The sequence below is a fragment of the Oryctolagus cuniculus genome, chromosome 1 (assembly GCF_964237555.1).
Source record: "Oryctolagus cuniculus chromosome 1, mOryCun1.1, whole genome shotgun sequence".
Taxonomy (NCBI): Eukaryota; Metazoa; Chordata; class Mammalia; order Lagomorpha; family Leporidae; genus Oryctolagus; species Oryctolagus cuniculus.
In genome coordinates, this window is record NC_091432.1 from 104,111,429 (window position 1) to 104,125,865 (window position 14,437).

A 14,437-nucleotide genomic window follows, 5' to 3' on the forward strand; every position below is an offset into this window, starting at 1 on the left:
TTGAAAGCGAAAGTGAAAGCTAGAACAAACAGACTTGGATACGGACTATGGGGAGAAGCCAGGAGAAATGAGGGAGGAATATTGTTGGAAGAAAACTTAGGGAAACATACCGGGTAGAGAAAAATGTTAGGGAAAATGAAGCCGCGGGGGAAGGCTGAGGCGGAGACGTAAACTAGCTTGGGATTCGTCAAGTCAGCCCAGGGAGCAAAAGGCGAAAAGCTAAAACCAGAGGCGGAGGCTAGGTTGAATTCGCCAGGTTAGCCCGGGGAACTTAGACTGAATACCGGTGGCAGAAACGTGAGCTAGGCTGTGTGACTCGTGGAAGCTGCCGCGTGCAGAGAGAGCGTGTGGGGCACGAACGGGGAGAGCGCAGGAGGCGCGAGTAGATAGAACGCGGGGCTGGCGCGAAGGCCGTGGTGCGGGTGCAAAGGGCGTGGAGACCACGGAGCGCACGAAGCCGGGAAGCGGCGCAGAGCCAGGAAGCAGCCTCGGGGCAGGCGCCGGGAAGCCGCGGGGATAAGAGAAACAGAAGTATAGAAGTAAAATGAGAGAAATAGGAATGCTGGCAGATAGAAGTAAAATAGGAGAGATAGGAATGCCCGGAGATAGAGAAATAGAGAAAAATAAGGCCTCCCCACAACACGGCAATGAGAGGGCTTGGATTTGGTCTGCCTGATTAGTAAAACGATAAGCACCTGTGGGCGGCTAGCAGCTTATGCGCCGCAGGTCACCGAAGACAGGCACGAATCAACATCAATAAGTCTCCCCACAATACGGCAATGAGAAGGCTCGGATTCGGTTTGCCTGATTGGTAGGGCTTGTAAGCACCTGCAGGCAGTTCTAGCAGAGCAGAGCATGCGCTGCAGGGCACCGAACACAGGCACGCATCAGCGCCTAAAAACCTCCTCACAACATGGCGAAGAGAGGACCCGGATTCGGTTTGCCTGATTGGTAGGGCTTGTAAGCACCTGTGGGCAACTCCAGCAAGCAGAGCAGAGTGTGTGCCACGGGGCACCGAAGACAGGCGCGTATCAACGCCAAAAAATAAAAAGAAAGGGGGATCTGTGGGGAGCAACTCGGACTAGACTGTTACTGGAATTAAGACTTATTCTATGCATCTGCTCTCCCACAATATGGCGCTGAGAAGGGAGTAACAACTTCTACGCAGCTGCCTCTCACCAACTTGAGTGATGACCTGCAGGAGCTGATCCTGTTCCTGATTGGAGCAGAGCAGCGTACTCGGCGTGTGGGTAGCAGAGTTGGGATTGGCAGAAGAGGACTATAAAGGAGGAGAGAGACAACATGCACCAGGAACATCTAAGGGGAACACCTGTGCAGCCCCCGAGAGAGCCGGCCGGCGGTGTGCCGCTCCCCCGTGGAAGTGGGGAAAGTGGCAGGGGGAACCGCCCTTCCACGGAGGTGGAAGGGACGGTAGCCAACCCGGGAAGAACCAGCAGCAAACCCGGGAAGGGCCGAGCAGACAAAAGAACAGCGCAGGGTCCTGTGTCGTTCTTCCACCAAGAGGGGGAGGGACAATCTCCCAAGTTCAACATGGTGTGAAAGGATAACTGATAGATGCCATTTAAGATTAACTTTTTAGTGAAATAGGAGTCTATTTCTTTTTAAAAAAATATTTATTTGAAATGTAGAGTTACAGACAGAAAGAGAGAGAGACAGAGATCTTCATCCACTGGTTCACTCCCTAAATAGCTACAAAAGCTAGGGCTGGGTCAGGCCAAAAACAGAAGACTGGAACTCCATTTGTGTCTCCCACATGGGTGCCAAGGGACCAAGCACTTGGACCATCATCTGCTGCCTTCCCAGGCACATTAGTAGGAAGCTGGATTGGAACCAGTGCTCATATGGGATTGCAGATGGTAGTTTAAACCTCTATGCCACAACATTGGCCCCATTTTCATAAAACTTCATTATCTGCTATATCAGAATCAAGTTACAGTGCAAACATGCACTTGAGTTGTATTTAATAATTTTCTTATTTTCTGCAACAGAAAGTAAACTTGGGAAAGATGCTAGAATTCTGATATAAGAGTAAATATTTACTTGCTGTTTCAGTGCTAAAACTTTCAGTTCCTGGAATGGTGACAAAGTTCTCAGTTAAACCACTCAAATTTCAGCTCCCAAGAACACTGTTCAACATGGACACAGGTGTGACTGTAGGTAGATTAAATATCACTTTCACCATCTGGCTACTTGTGCATGGCAAGGAAGGTGGCAGGGGAACGAATCTGTTAAGAAGATGCGTGAGGAGACTGGTGAATGTTTCAGCATCTCAGGAGAGAATTGTCCTGAGAGCATTATCACTTTGGCTGGACCCACTAATGCCATCTTCAAAGCCTTTGCTATCATCATTGGCAAACTGGAAGAAGACATCAGCAGCTTTAAGATCAACAGCACAGCTGCCTGTAGACTTCCGGTTACCCTGAGGCCAGTTCCACCAGTTATCCCAGTCCCTTCTGAAGGGCGTGAGCATCCCATACCGGTCCAAACTGTCCAGTTCACCCATCATCTTTGCAGGTGGTCAGGCCTATACCATTCAAGTACAGGATGCCATTCCTCAGCCAGATTTAACCAAGCTGCACCAGTTGGCAATGCAACAGTGTAATTTTCCATGCTGTATGGCAACATTAGATTCAGTGCAGGTCTGGATTCATCTGCTCAGACTATTTCTCGTGAACTCACCATTCCTAATGATTTGATTTGCTATATAATCAGGTGTCAAGGTACCAAAATCAGTGAGATCCATCAATTGTCTGGGGCGAAGATCAAAACTGCAAATTTAGTAGAAGGATCTATTGATAGACAGGTTACCATCACTGGATCTGCTGCCAGCATTAGCCTGGCTCAATATCCAACCAGTGTCAGGTTTTCCTCAGAGATGGGTAGCATGGGCAGCAGCTAGAACAATCCAGATTCACCCATAATTCTTTTCTGCTATTTACCACCACCCATGATCCATCTGTGTGGTTTCTTTCTTTCTTTCTTTCTTTCTTTCTTTCTTTCTTTCTTTCTTTCTTTCTTTCTTTCTTTCTTTCTTCCTTCCTTCCTTCCTTCCTTCCTTCCTTCCTTCCTTCCTTTCTTTCCTTTTCTTTTCTTTTCTTTTCTTTCTTTCTTTCTTCTTTCTTTCTTTCTTTCTAGTAGAAAGTTTTTATCTAATAAATATAAATTTTGTAAGTACAACTATTGGATTATAGCGGTTCTTCCCCCATACCTGCCCTCCCACCCCCAGACCATCCCACCTCCTACTCCCTCTCCCATCCCATTCTTCATTAAGATTCATTTTTAATTATCTTTATATACAGAAGATCAACTCTATACTCAGTAAAGATTTCAACAATTTACACCCTGTGTGGTTTCTTAATAGTCAACGATTCCAGATTTTAAGTAGTTTGTAAATTTCCACTTTCTACACACTTTATCATACACTCATGGTTTTTTTTTTTTTAATTAAAGCACTTTAACTCCTTTCTTTGTTCAGCTAATAATGCTGAGATTCATATTTAGTTTTATAAGCTTCTTCCTGCTTTTTTTCCTTTGGCTCATGATTTTTTCTGACATGGAGATGTAAGAGTGGAATATTAATACATTTCAGTCTAGTTCTGTAATATTAGAGATTTTCTTCAAAAAATTTAAAAATGGGGGCAGGCGTAGCAGGTAAAGCCACCGCCTACAGTGTCAGCATCCCATATGGGCGCTGGTTCAAGTCCCGGCTGCTCCTCTTCCAATCCAGCTCTCTGTTCTGGCCTGGGAAAGCAGTGGAAGATGGCCCAGGTCCTTGGGCCCCTGCACCCGTGTGGGAGACCCAGAAAAAATTCCTGGATCCTGGCTTCGGATCGGTGTAGCTTCAGCCATTGCGGCTAACTGGGGAGTGAACCAGCGGATGGAAGACCTCTCTCTGCCTCTCCTTCTCTCTGTGTGTAACTTGCTGACTTTCAAGTAAATAAATATTTAAAAAAATTTTTAAAATGAACTAAAAAATAAAATGTTTAAAATTTAATTTAGGGGCATGTATTTTTAGGGCTTATATTCAATTTGTTAAAAATAGTCTACTGCCTTGCGGCGCCGGCACATTGGGTTCTAGTCCCGGTCGGGGCGCCAGATTCTGTCCCGGTTGCCCCTCTTCCAGGCCAGCTCTCTGCTGTGGCCAGGGAGTGCAGTGGAGGATGGCCCAAGTGCTTGGGCCCTGCACCCCATGGGAGACCAGGAGAAGTACCTGGCTCCTGCCATCGGATCAGCGCGGTGCGCTGGCCGCGGTGGCCATTGGAGGGTGAACCAACGGCAAAAGGAAGACCTTTCTCTCTGTCTCTCTCTCTCACTGTCCACTCTGCCTGTCAAAAAAAAAATTAAAAAAAAATAGTCTACTAAAATTTGACTCTCAAAGAGCAGAGTGAAATACTACAATCATGAAAATAATTAACAAAACCAAAATTTCTCAGGCAATGTTTTCTTTACTATGTGGAATTTAGTATTACTTTGCCAGCAAGGGATTGGGCAAGATGGTATTTTTGTTTGTTTTTTGTCAGTATATAAATTGAATGAAAACAGATTCTAAGTTAGGAAGCAACATGCTTACATGAGCAGCTCATTTTTTTTTAATAAGATAGGGTTTTCACCTTATAAAGTCATACAAACATCATATCCATAGCAGAAATGGCAAAGGAAGTCTGTGACAGGAGGTTGAAAGTGCTTGTCTGCAGTGATGATTATCAGAAAGAAAACAGCACATTTTAAGAAGCATATGGTAGGAAAACTGACTGAATTTGAAATGGCAAATTTTCATCTTCTAACTCAGTGTCCATTTGGGCCTGTTAGCATGAAAGCATGAAGTAGGATCACACAGTAGTCTGAAGTAGAGCATAAAACAAGTTCAATTTTAAACAGCCTGCCCTTTTCTCCAAGTGTAAATTTGCAGAACTCACAATTTACATGTTTCTGAGTTTTAGACAAACTTGCTTTCTCTAATATACCAGCAGAGCAACTCAAATGTCTCAGTGTCTTGCTTACTGCATAGAGTTCTTTTGGAGAATTAAATGTGATCAAGATGACATCTCTTTGAAGATTTTAAAGCACTAGATAAGTATAGCCCTCCACATCCTCTCACTTATTCTTACCCATGTAGCTTATACACTGTCATTAAAAAATAAACAGAAATGTCCATGGTGCTCCCTTAATTTGATGAAAGCACTTATGCATTAGGTGGAATAATTCTTCCTGGAAATATATTAAGGAGCAGATGGGTAACCCACCTGTCTTGGATGTCATACAATGTAAAGGTTGGGAGAGGAATTCAATTGTTATTTTTTTTTTTTAAGATTAATTTATTTGAAGGGCAGTGTTACAGAGAGGCAGAGGAAGAGAGAGAGAGAGGTCTTCCATCTGTTGTTTCACTCCCCAAATGGCCACAATGGCCGGAGCTGCCCCGATCTGAAGCCAGGAGCCAGGAGCCAGGAGCTTCTTTCAGGTCTCCTGCGTAGGTGCATGGGCCCAAGACTTGGGCCATTTTCTTCTGCTTTCCCAGGCCATAGCAGAGAGCTGGATCAGAAGTGGAGCAGCTGGGACTCGAACTCACCTTCTATACCACAGTGCTGGCCAATCATTATTTCTGACTTTTGGATTAAATAGACCATTAAATAATAATAGCAACAACAACAATAATAATGAAGAAGAGATAAACACTGAATGGACAACTTTGTATTTCAGCAAATAATGTTTAAAAAATTTAAAATCTTTACATTTTTATTTCATGAAGACTTTAACAACAAAAAATTAGGGAAATCATGGTATCATAATAAGGGACTGCCCTTTAAAGTTAACACATTTGACTTGGTGAAAATGGATTACTGTTTCACTCATTTTACCACAGGTGGCAAAAATTTCAACACAGGCAGTGACTGGGACCCTTTAAAGACTCTAAATAACTTCACCATAATCATCTAGCCTAGTATTTAGTAAGAGGCCTATATTTCCATATTTTAGCAAATCACACTTAACAAACTGAGTGCTTGTGCTCTAGGAACTTACTTAAAACATCTGACTTCTTTTTCACAGAGAATAAATAAATATATGCACAAATACTTCCTTGTTTTGATGACTATTTAAATAATCAAAAGGTGAAAACACTAGAAATGTTCGCTAGGCTGTCACATTGTGTACCTGGAGTTTATGAGGGACGGTCGCGACCTTCGTCTTATGAAGTGATATGATTTTTAATGTTTTCTTGCAAATGGAATAACTGAGCATAAGTTTCGAATGTCTGTCTTTGAAACTGCAGGTCAAGGTCGTCACATTAAAGCACCCAATTAGAATAAACTGCAAATATTGAGCCATCCGCGTTATACAATATTTTTGAAAGCTTTAGCCAATCAAGCCTGGTAAACTTACTGACACGATCAGAAATTTTCTAAAAATTGTGATTCTGAAAGTTTGCACCAAGGAGAACGAGCAGCAGGAATGAAGCCTACGGCCTGGGAGACCTCCCTTGTGGGCCGAGAACTGGCAGGCAAACCGCCCCGTACAGAGGCTGCAGTTCCGTGCTCTTCGCTGAGATTCCAAGCCACGGGGACACACTGCGGCCTTGCTTGGGTAACGTCCGTGTTCTTTCTCGAAAGCGGATTCAGATTTTCCCCTTCGCACAAATTCTGGGAGGAAGGGACAGCTGTTTGTCTCACAAAGACTAAGCAGAGGGCAGAGACCAGGAGATAGCGAGTGCAAGAGCGAGGGCTAAGGGACAGCTCCCAGGAGGTGGCGCTGCCTGACCTGCGCGAGGGCTGTCGGGAGCACCACGTGACTCGGGCGCCACCCGGGGAGTCTGCGCACTGGTAGCCCTCCTTCCCGCGCTGCAGCTGAGGAGGAAGGTCCTGAGGCGGCGAACGAGGCTGGTCGCAGGGTGGGACTGGAGGGAGGAAAGCCTGTGGGAGAGTGCCCGGCTGTGAGATAAGGCAGCGAGGGCTTGAGAGCGCTTCTTCCCAGGGTCTCTGTGCGGCACGAGCACTCGCGGGCTGAGCACTAGAGAGGCGGAGGTGGGGGTTGGGGAGGGAAGGTGACATGGCTGAGGGGCCAGGGTGGCGGTGAAGCCAGGCGATGATGAGACGTTGTGTACAGTGGAAGGGAAGTGCGTGGTGGCGCCGGGCCGCCAGCGCCTCAGCGAATGGGATTTGGCTCAGGGTGAGCCCCAGCGCTTGGCCAGGTCCGGGGTCGGCCGAGGGCTTCTGTTACGACGGGAAACAGAATCACCTAGTAACCAAGGTTTTCAGGCGACGTACGTGCACATTCTGTCGCCTGGAGAGAGGAGACAAGAGGTGTAAAAGGAAGGGGGAAGGGAGAAGAGAAAAGCCCGAGTTGTAGCCTCTTTGCAAAGGTTTTCCACTCAAGGCAAAGTTAGCAAGCGCAGCTATGCGTGTGTTGAATTTTCTGCCTGTACTATTAATAGCACTCAAACCTACGAGGGCGATGGCGGGAATGTGGACATACTTAGAGAGTTCATAAAACAAACATCTTCATGTTTGTTACTTATATGTGTACTGTATAGAAATAAACAGATTCATTGAAGGTATCCAACTCAGCATAGTTCTTAAAAAACAAAGGATATTCACAACTTGAATGTGGACAGGACTCTTCATCTCTGGATGTAGAGACTATATCCTTCTAGGGTTCAGCTCTTTTAAGTTTAAACTGAATTCAACAGATTCCTAGGGAAAACAGCATCAGAGTTTATGGGAAAGTAGTTTGGTGCCATATTAAGATATGGCTGGACAGTAGAAATAATTTCATACTAGAAGAATGAGATCGTGTTTCTGCCCTGTTCCAGTATTTCTTGGTTTGAATTTGGGCAACCATCTGTGTCTCTGTTCTCTCATTTGTAACAAAAATAAGATGGAATGAGATAGACTATCATCTTATTTCAACATTAATATTTTGTGAATTGGGGCTTGCACTGTGGCGCAGTGGGTTAACACCCTGGCCTGCAGCACCGGCATCCCATATGGGCGCTGGTTCGAGACCTGGCTGCTCCACTTCCTGTCCAGCTCTCTGCTATGGCTCGGGATAGCAGTGGAGGATGGCCCAGGTCCTTGGGCCCCTGCACCCATGTGGGAGACCCTGAGGAAGCTCCTGGCTCCTGGCTTTGGATCGGCACAGCTCCAGCCATTGCGGCCATCTGGGGAGCAAACCATCGGATGGAAGACCTCTCTCTCTCTCTCTCTCTCTCTGCCGCTCCTCTCTCTGTGTAACTCTGACTTTCAAATAACTAAGTAAATCTTTAGAAAAAATATTTTGTGAAGATAGAAGGATCTTAAATGAGTTAGTCCTTCAAAGAGAAGTGCCAAAAAGACTAGTTTGGTTGCGTGTATATAGAGGATAGTTGAAGATGATGAGAACGGTGGGTTGACTCTAGGTGATCTAGGATGCCTTAGCATGGCATTTGAACTTGTTCTGGAGCAGTGAATAGTCAGTGGAGGGTTTTTGAGGTAAGGAGCAATGCAGTAGTCAAAGTTTTCAAAGATTTCTTAAATAGCAATTGGCAGGATGAGTAAGAGAAGGGAGAAATTGAATGTAGGTAAGTGGCAGGTAATAAGAGCATAAATTAACAGCAGCAGAAGTGCAAAAAAAAAAGACTTCAATAGAGCCATAGCATGGAGTTTTTATCTAAATTTGGCATTGCTCTAAATTTTACAGTTTGTGCCTCCAGAATATGATGGCAAGTCACCTTGTAAAACCTGATACTAGAAGTTGCAAGAGGCCAAGAGAAACGGAGGTAAGCTCTATGCTCCTGGTAGCTTAATCTTTTTTTTTTTTTTTTAAGATGTTATTTATTTATTTGAGAGGTAGAGTTAGAGAGAGGGAGAGACAGAAAGGTCTTCCATCTGCTGGTTCACTCCTCAAATGGCTGCAATGGCCAGAGCTGAGCCGATCCCACCTCAGGAGCCAGGAGCTTCTTCCAGGTCTCCCACGTGGTTGCAGGGTCCCAAGCACTTGGGCCATCTTCCACTGCTTTCCCAGGCCGTATCAGAGAGCTGGATTGGAAGAGGAGCAGCTGGGACTAGAACCAGTGCCCCTATGGGATGCCAACACTGCAGATGGAGGCTTAGCTCATTATGCCACAGCACCGACCCTGCTTAATCTTTTATTTTATTTATATGCTTAAATTTCTTCCATTTAAGAAAGCTGTATTAGTGAGTGGAATTTAATGTTTTCATATTTCCAGAGCTGGGATTATTCTAGAAGGAACTGTGTTGACTCTGGCTGCTTTTTCACTAAGTATAGCTCTCCAAGAAACTATTGGGAGACTTCTTTTTTGCTAGCTTGTGATCAGAGATGTAAGTGAGTCAACACATTATGATACAAAGGACTTGATATAATTACTTTGCTTGATATAATTTTGATAATGGGGCTAGCGCTGTGGCACGGTAGGTTAATCCTCCGCCTGTGGTGCCGGCATCCCATGTGGGCACCGGTTCTGGTCCTGGCTGTTCCTCTTCCAATCCAGCTCTCTGCTGAGGCATGGAAAAGCAGTAGAAGGTGGCCTAAGTCCTTGGGCCCCTGCAGCCACATGGGAGACCCAGAAGAAGCACCTGGCCCCAGGCTTCAGAACAGCCTAGCTCCACCCTTGCGGCCAATTGGGGAGTGAACTAGCAGAAGGAAGATCTCTCTCTGTCTCTCCCTCTCACTGTCTGTAACTCTACCTCTCAGATAAAATAAATTTTAAAAATCTTTAAAAAATAATTATTTTGATAAGATACATAGGTAATGTAGTTATTAATCTTTTTTTTTTTTTTTTTTTGGACAGGCAGAGTTGGACAGTGAGAGAGAGAGACAGAGACAAAGGTCTTCCTTTTTTTTGTTGCTTCACCCTCCCAGTGGCTGCTGTGGCCAGCGTGCTGCAGCCGGCACACCACACTGATCCTTAGCTAGGAGCCAGGTATTTCTCCTGGTCTCCCATGCAGGTGCAGGGCCCAAGCACTTGGGCCATCCTCCACTGCACTGCCGGGCCACAGCAGAGAGCTGGACTGGAAGAGGAACAACCGGGACAGAATCCAGCGCCCCAACCTGGACTAGAACCCGGTGTGCTGGTGCCGCAAGGCGGAGGATTAGCCTAGTGAGCCGCGGTGCCGGCCCGGTTATTAATCTTAAGAACACTGGATCTTGTCTTTAATTACTGTCTCCAGCAACTGATCTGTTGCATTTGGAACATTATTTTCTACCTTGAACATTATGTTACCTTGAAAAATTTTGCAAATCTCTGGCTGTTGCCCAAATTATAGTTGCTGGGCCTGGTGTTGTGACACAGCAGGTTAAGTTGTCTCTTGCAACCCTGGCATTCCATATCAAAGTGTGAGTTTTAGGCTGGGTCACTGCTTCCCATCCAACTTCCTACTAATGTACCTGGGAAGGCAGCAGAAGGCAGTCCAAGTACTTGGGCCCCTGGGCACCCATGTGGGAGACCAGGATGAGTTCCTGGCTCAGACCTGGTGATTGTGCTCATCTGGGACATGAACCAGCAGATGGAAGATCTCTGTCCCTCTATTTCTGTCGCTTTACTTCTCAAGTAAATAAATCTTAAAAAAAAAAAAAAAATTACAGGGGCAGTACTATGGTACAGAGGGTTAAAGCCATGGCCTGCAGCACTGGCATCCCAGATGGGCGCCAGTTCGAGTCCCAGCTGCTCTACTTCCTATCCAGCTCCCTGCTAATGACCTGGGAAAGCAGTGGAACATGGTCCAAGTATTTGGGCCCCTGTGCCCAGGTGGGAAACCTGGAAGAAGCTCCTGGCTCCTGCCTTCGGCCTGGCCCAGCCCTGGCTGTTACAGCATTTAGGGAGTGAACCAGCAAATGGAAGATCTTTTTCTCTTTCTATCGCTGCTTCTTTCTTTCTGTAACTCTGCCTTTCAAGTAAATAAATAAATCCTTTAAAAAAATTGTAGTTGATGTATTACTGTGAAAACAACTGTTGCTTCAAAATAAATTTTTTTCATTGAGGCATTAAAATAATATCTGAAGTCTAATTTAAAACCCAAATGAAATTCAGTATGTTGAGTAGTGTGCTTCCTGGGTCTCAAAGTTTTCTTGGAAATAAAATTATAAGCAACTAATTAGATCATGAGATACATGTTTCTAGCATGTTTGCTTTTTTCTGAAAAATATTTTTATTTGCCTTTAAAAATTAATAAACACAATATATATGTCCTAAGGCTCTTATTGACCACATACCTATTTTTACTTTGTTCTAATAGCCTCAAATGCCAGATAGTCCACAGCTGTCCTCTCTTGGAAAATCAGATTCACTTTGCTCTGAGAGTTCTGGACTATTTTATAAAGATGAAGCCCTGGAGAAAGATTTGAATGGTGGTGTATAAAATGCTTGTATTTCTATACATCAATTTTATCATGAGAAAGTTTTATTTTCTAAAGTTTTCATTTTATAACAATGATTTTTTTTAACAGAAATGAGCAAGGAAATTAATCTAATGTTGTCTACATACGCAAAGATCTTAAGGCAAGTACTGATAGTATATTCTCTTGGGTCTTTATATTAGAAATAAAAGTTTTCTTCTAAAAACTCTGTAATGGAAAGTTTAATTCCATACTGCAAAACTGATCCAGTAATTAAAACTTTGGGATTTTTATATTCTGTTTCAATTTCTTACAATAGATTAGTTGTTTTCAGAAAATAACTTCAATTTTCCCACTAAACATTCTTTGTTTTGCTATTGCCAGAGTTAATACTAGACTGGATATACCTTTGTCTCTAATTAGATGACATCACATTTTAAATTTTATGTAAATACTTCTTTGAGAAAATTATCATTTGGTGAAACTAATGATAATAGGATATTAGAGATACATATTTTATATACTAGCATTTTATCAATATATATTTGAGGGCTGAATTTAAATATTTTATTGGCTTGAGATTATCATGGTTTCTAAAATATTGAACTGTCATATTTGAATAATGGTTTATATTGCTGTAAAAATAATGTATATAACTTAATATTAAAGGTATAATGTTTGGCCGGCGCCACCGCTCACTAGGCTAATCCTCTGCCTAGCGGCGCCGGCACACCGGGTTCTAGTCCCGGTTGGGGCGCCGGATTCTGTCCTGGTTGCCCCTCTTCCAGGCCAGCTCTCTGCTGTGGCCAGGGAGTGCAGTGGAGGATGGCCCAGGTGCTTGGGCCCTGCACCCCATGGGAGACGAGGAAAAGCACCTGGCTCCTGGCTCCTGCCATCGGATCAGCGCGGTGCGCCGGCCGCAGCGCGCCGGCCGCGGCGGCCATTGGAGGGTGAACCAACGGCAAAGGAAGACCAAGACCTTTCTCTCTGTCTCTCTCTCTCTCACTGTCCACTCTGCCTGTCAAAAAAAAAAAAAAGGTATAATGTTTAAGATATACTTCCTGCTATGTCAGGAGATTTTTTTGAGTGTCAAAAATATCTGTGGCAGGGCCGGCGTCATGGCTCACTTGGTTAATCCTCCGCCTACAGTGCCAGCATCCCATATGAACTCCAGGTTCTAGTCCTGGTTGCTCCTCTTCCAGTCCAGCTCTCTGCTGTGGCCTGGGAAGGCAGTGGAGGATGGCTCAAGTGCTTGAGCCCCTGCACCCGCATGGGAGACCAGGAAGAAGTACCTGGCTCCTTGTTTTGGATCGGCGTAGCTCCGGCTGTGGCGGCCATTTGTGGGGTGAACCAACTGAAGGAAGACCTTTCTCTCTGTTTCTCTCTCTCACTAACTCTATCTGTCAAATAAATAAATAAATAAATAAATAAATAAATCTGTGGTACTAATTTATCTTTTTCCTGAAGAGTATTGGTAAATTAATGAAACTGGTGCCCAAAGCCATTTAAATGAAGTAGTTAACAAATATACTATAACAAAGACCATAATTGTGATGGTGTGTTTAGACTGTGTAACTATTTGGTTTAATGTAAAACTTTTTTTTTCTCATTAGTGAGAGAGCAGCAGTAGATGCATCTTATATTGACGAGATAGATGGACTCTTCAAAGAAGCCAATGTTATTGAAAATTTTCTAATACAAAAAAGAGAGCTGTTGAGACAGAGGTTTACAGTGATTGCAAACACACTGCACAGATAAAATGTGTACTTAAAATAAACTGAGAATTTAAATCCATTATTGTTGTAATAAAAGGATGATGTTTGTGCTCTGAAAGTTCTCTTATTAAGGAAAACGGACTACAGCAGGGAAAGAGCAACTGCTTGAATTTATTTTCTAGATCTTAAAAGGGGCCTTAAGCTGTACATTGATATGAACTATGTGGCTTTTCTTTTGAGGCTTAATTATTTGGTGCATTTTATAAAAGTGTCAATTATTTAAGTCACTTGTGGATTATTTTGTTTCTTTTTTTCCCTTATATTTTATATCCTTAAGCTTCTAAAAGAGGACTCAATTATTTGATTATGTTTAACAATATTGTATCTTTTCTTTTAGAATCCTTTGTTTAAATAGCATATACCTTTGGAGATAATTTTAAGATGTTTTTCATGGCCAGTATTTCAAAAGATCAATAAAAGCTTAAAGGTAATTTGTCTAGTTTCTTGATATATAGCAAAATATAGCTGTGTACTATTGCTATTCAATACTGTCAGTATATCATTTTTACTATTAGTTGTTATATATGACTTAAAAGAAACTTTCTTGGTTTAAAGTTATTTTCTTGTGGTAAAAGTAGTAAAATAAAAATTAGAATTGCAAACCAGAACCTTGTATGAGTTGGCTTTTTACATATCAACCACATCAATGTGTGTAATTAATTAATTATGTTCAGAAGCTTTAACCATAGCGTGATGTGGGATAAAGATTAATGATGCAGAAGTAAAGAGATTAGCTTACACAAGATAACTTTGACAGGTAACTTCTATTACAGTTTAGAAATTGAATTTGGACTAGAGGATCTATACTCATTTAGCTAAACTTTCTTCTTTTTTTAATGATTTATTTTATTTATTTGAAAGGCAGAGTTACACAGAGAGAGAGGGAGAGACAGAGTTGTCTTCCATCTGCTGGTTTATCTCCCAAGTGGTTGCAATAGCCAGGGCTTTGCCAGACTGAAGCCATGAGCCAGGAGCTTCTTCCAGTTCTCTCATGTGGGTACAGGGGCCCAAGCACTTGGACCAACTTCTGCTGCTTTCCCAGGCACATTAGCAGGGAGCTGGATCAGAAGTGGAGCAGCTGAGACTTGAACCGGCATTCACAGCTGATGCTGGCATCACAGGCGGTGGCTTTACCCGCTATGCCATAGTACCGGCCCAAAAAATTCTTCTTTTAATGTAATGTACTGCTATGATTTTATTTAAAACTTTAAGCTATATAATTATATGCGATTACTCCATCAATCAGATTTTTTTTTAATTATTTATTTATTTGAAAGAGTTACACAGAGAGAGAAGGAGAGGCAGAGAGAGCGAGA

At 43.3% G+C, this 14,437-nt stretch overlaps 2 protein-coding genes and 1 pseudogene across 2 annotated transcripts in view; all 3 read left to right on the plus strand.

Moving 5' to 3' along the window:
* The first annotated feature begins 2,156 nt into the window (after positions 1–2,156).
* Positions 2,157–2,986, plus strand: LOC127483670 (poly(rC)-binding protein 2 pseudogene; annotated as a pseudogene).
* Positions 2,987–8,689: 5,703 nt separating this feature from the next.
* The window catches only part of BCO2 (beta-carotene oxygenase 2), a 51,645-nt gene continuing 45,897 nt past the window's right edge, over positions 8,690–14,437 (plus strand). Inside the window, exon 1 of the mRNA XM_051849398.2 lies at positions 8,690–8,770. The gene's annotated coding sequence lies outside the window, so the exon portion shown is untranslated. The remainder of the gene's footprint in view (positions 8,771–14,437) is intronic.
* TEX12 (testis expressed 12) lies at positions 8,694–13,729 on the plus strand. The gene is made up of 4 exons (XM_051849408.2): positions 8,694–8,770; positions 11,247–11,358; positions 11,458–11,509; positions 12,960–13,729. The coding sequence occupies exons 1-4, from the start codon at positions 8,708–8,710 to the stop codon at positions 13,102–13,104; spliced, it is 372 nt and encodes a 123-aa protein (XP_051705368.1). The 5' UTR covers positions 8,694–8,707; the 3' UTR covers positions 13,105–13,729.

What these genes read in the sequence shown, in the direction of transcription:
- TEX12 (XM_051849408.2), top strand. Translation starts at nt 8,708, where the DNA reads ATGATGGCAAGTCACCTTGTAAAACCTGATACTAGAAGTTGCAAGAGG. An exon ending in AGAGGCCAAGAGAAACGGAG is followed by an intron (nt 8,771 to 11,246) that starts GTAAGCTCTATG and finishes TTGTTCTAATAG; the next exon opens with CCTCAAATGCCAGATAGTCC. An exon ending in CCTGGAGAAAGATTTGAATG is followed by an intron (nt 11,359 to 11,457) that starts GTGGTGTATAAA and finishes TTTTTTTAACAG; the next exon opens with AAATGAGCAAGGAAATTAAT.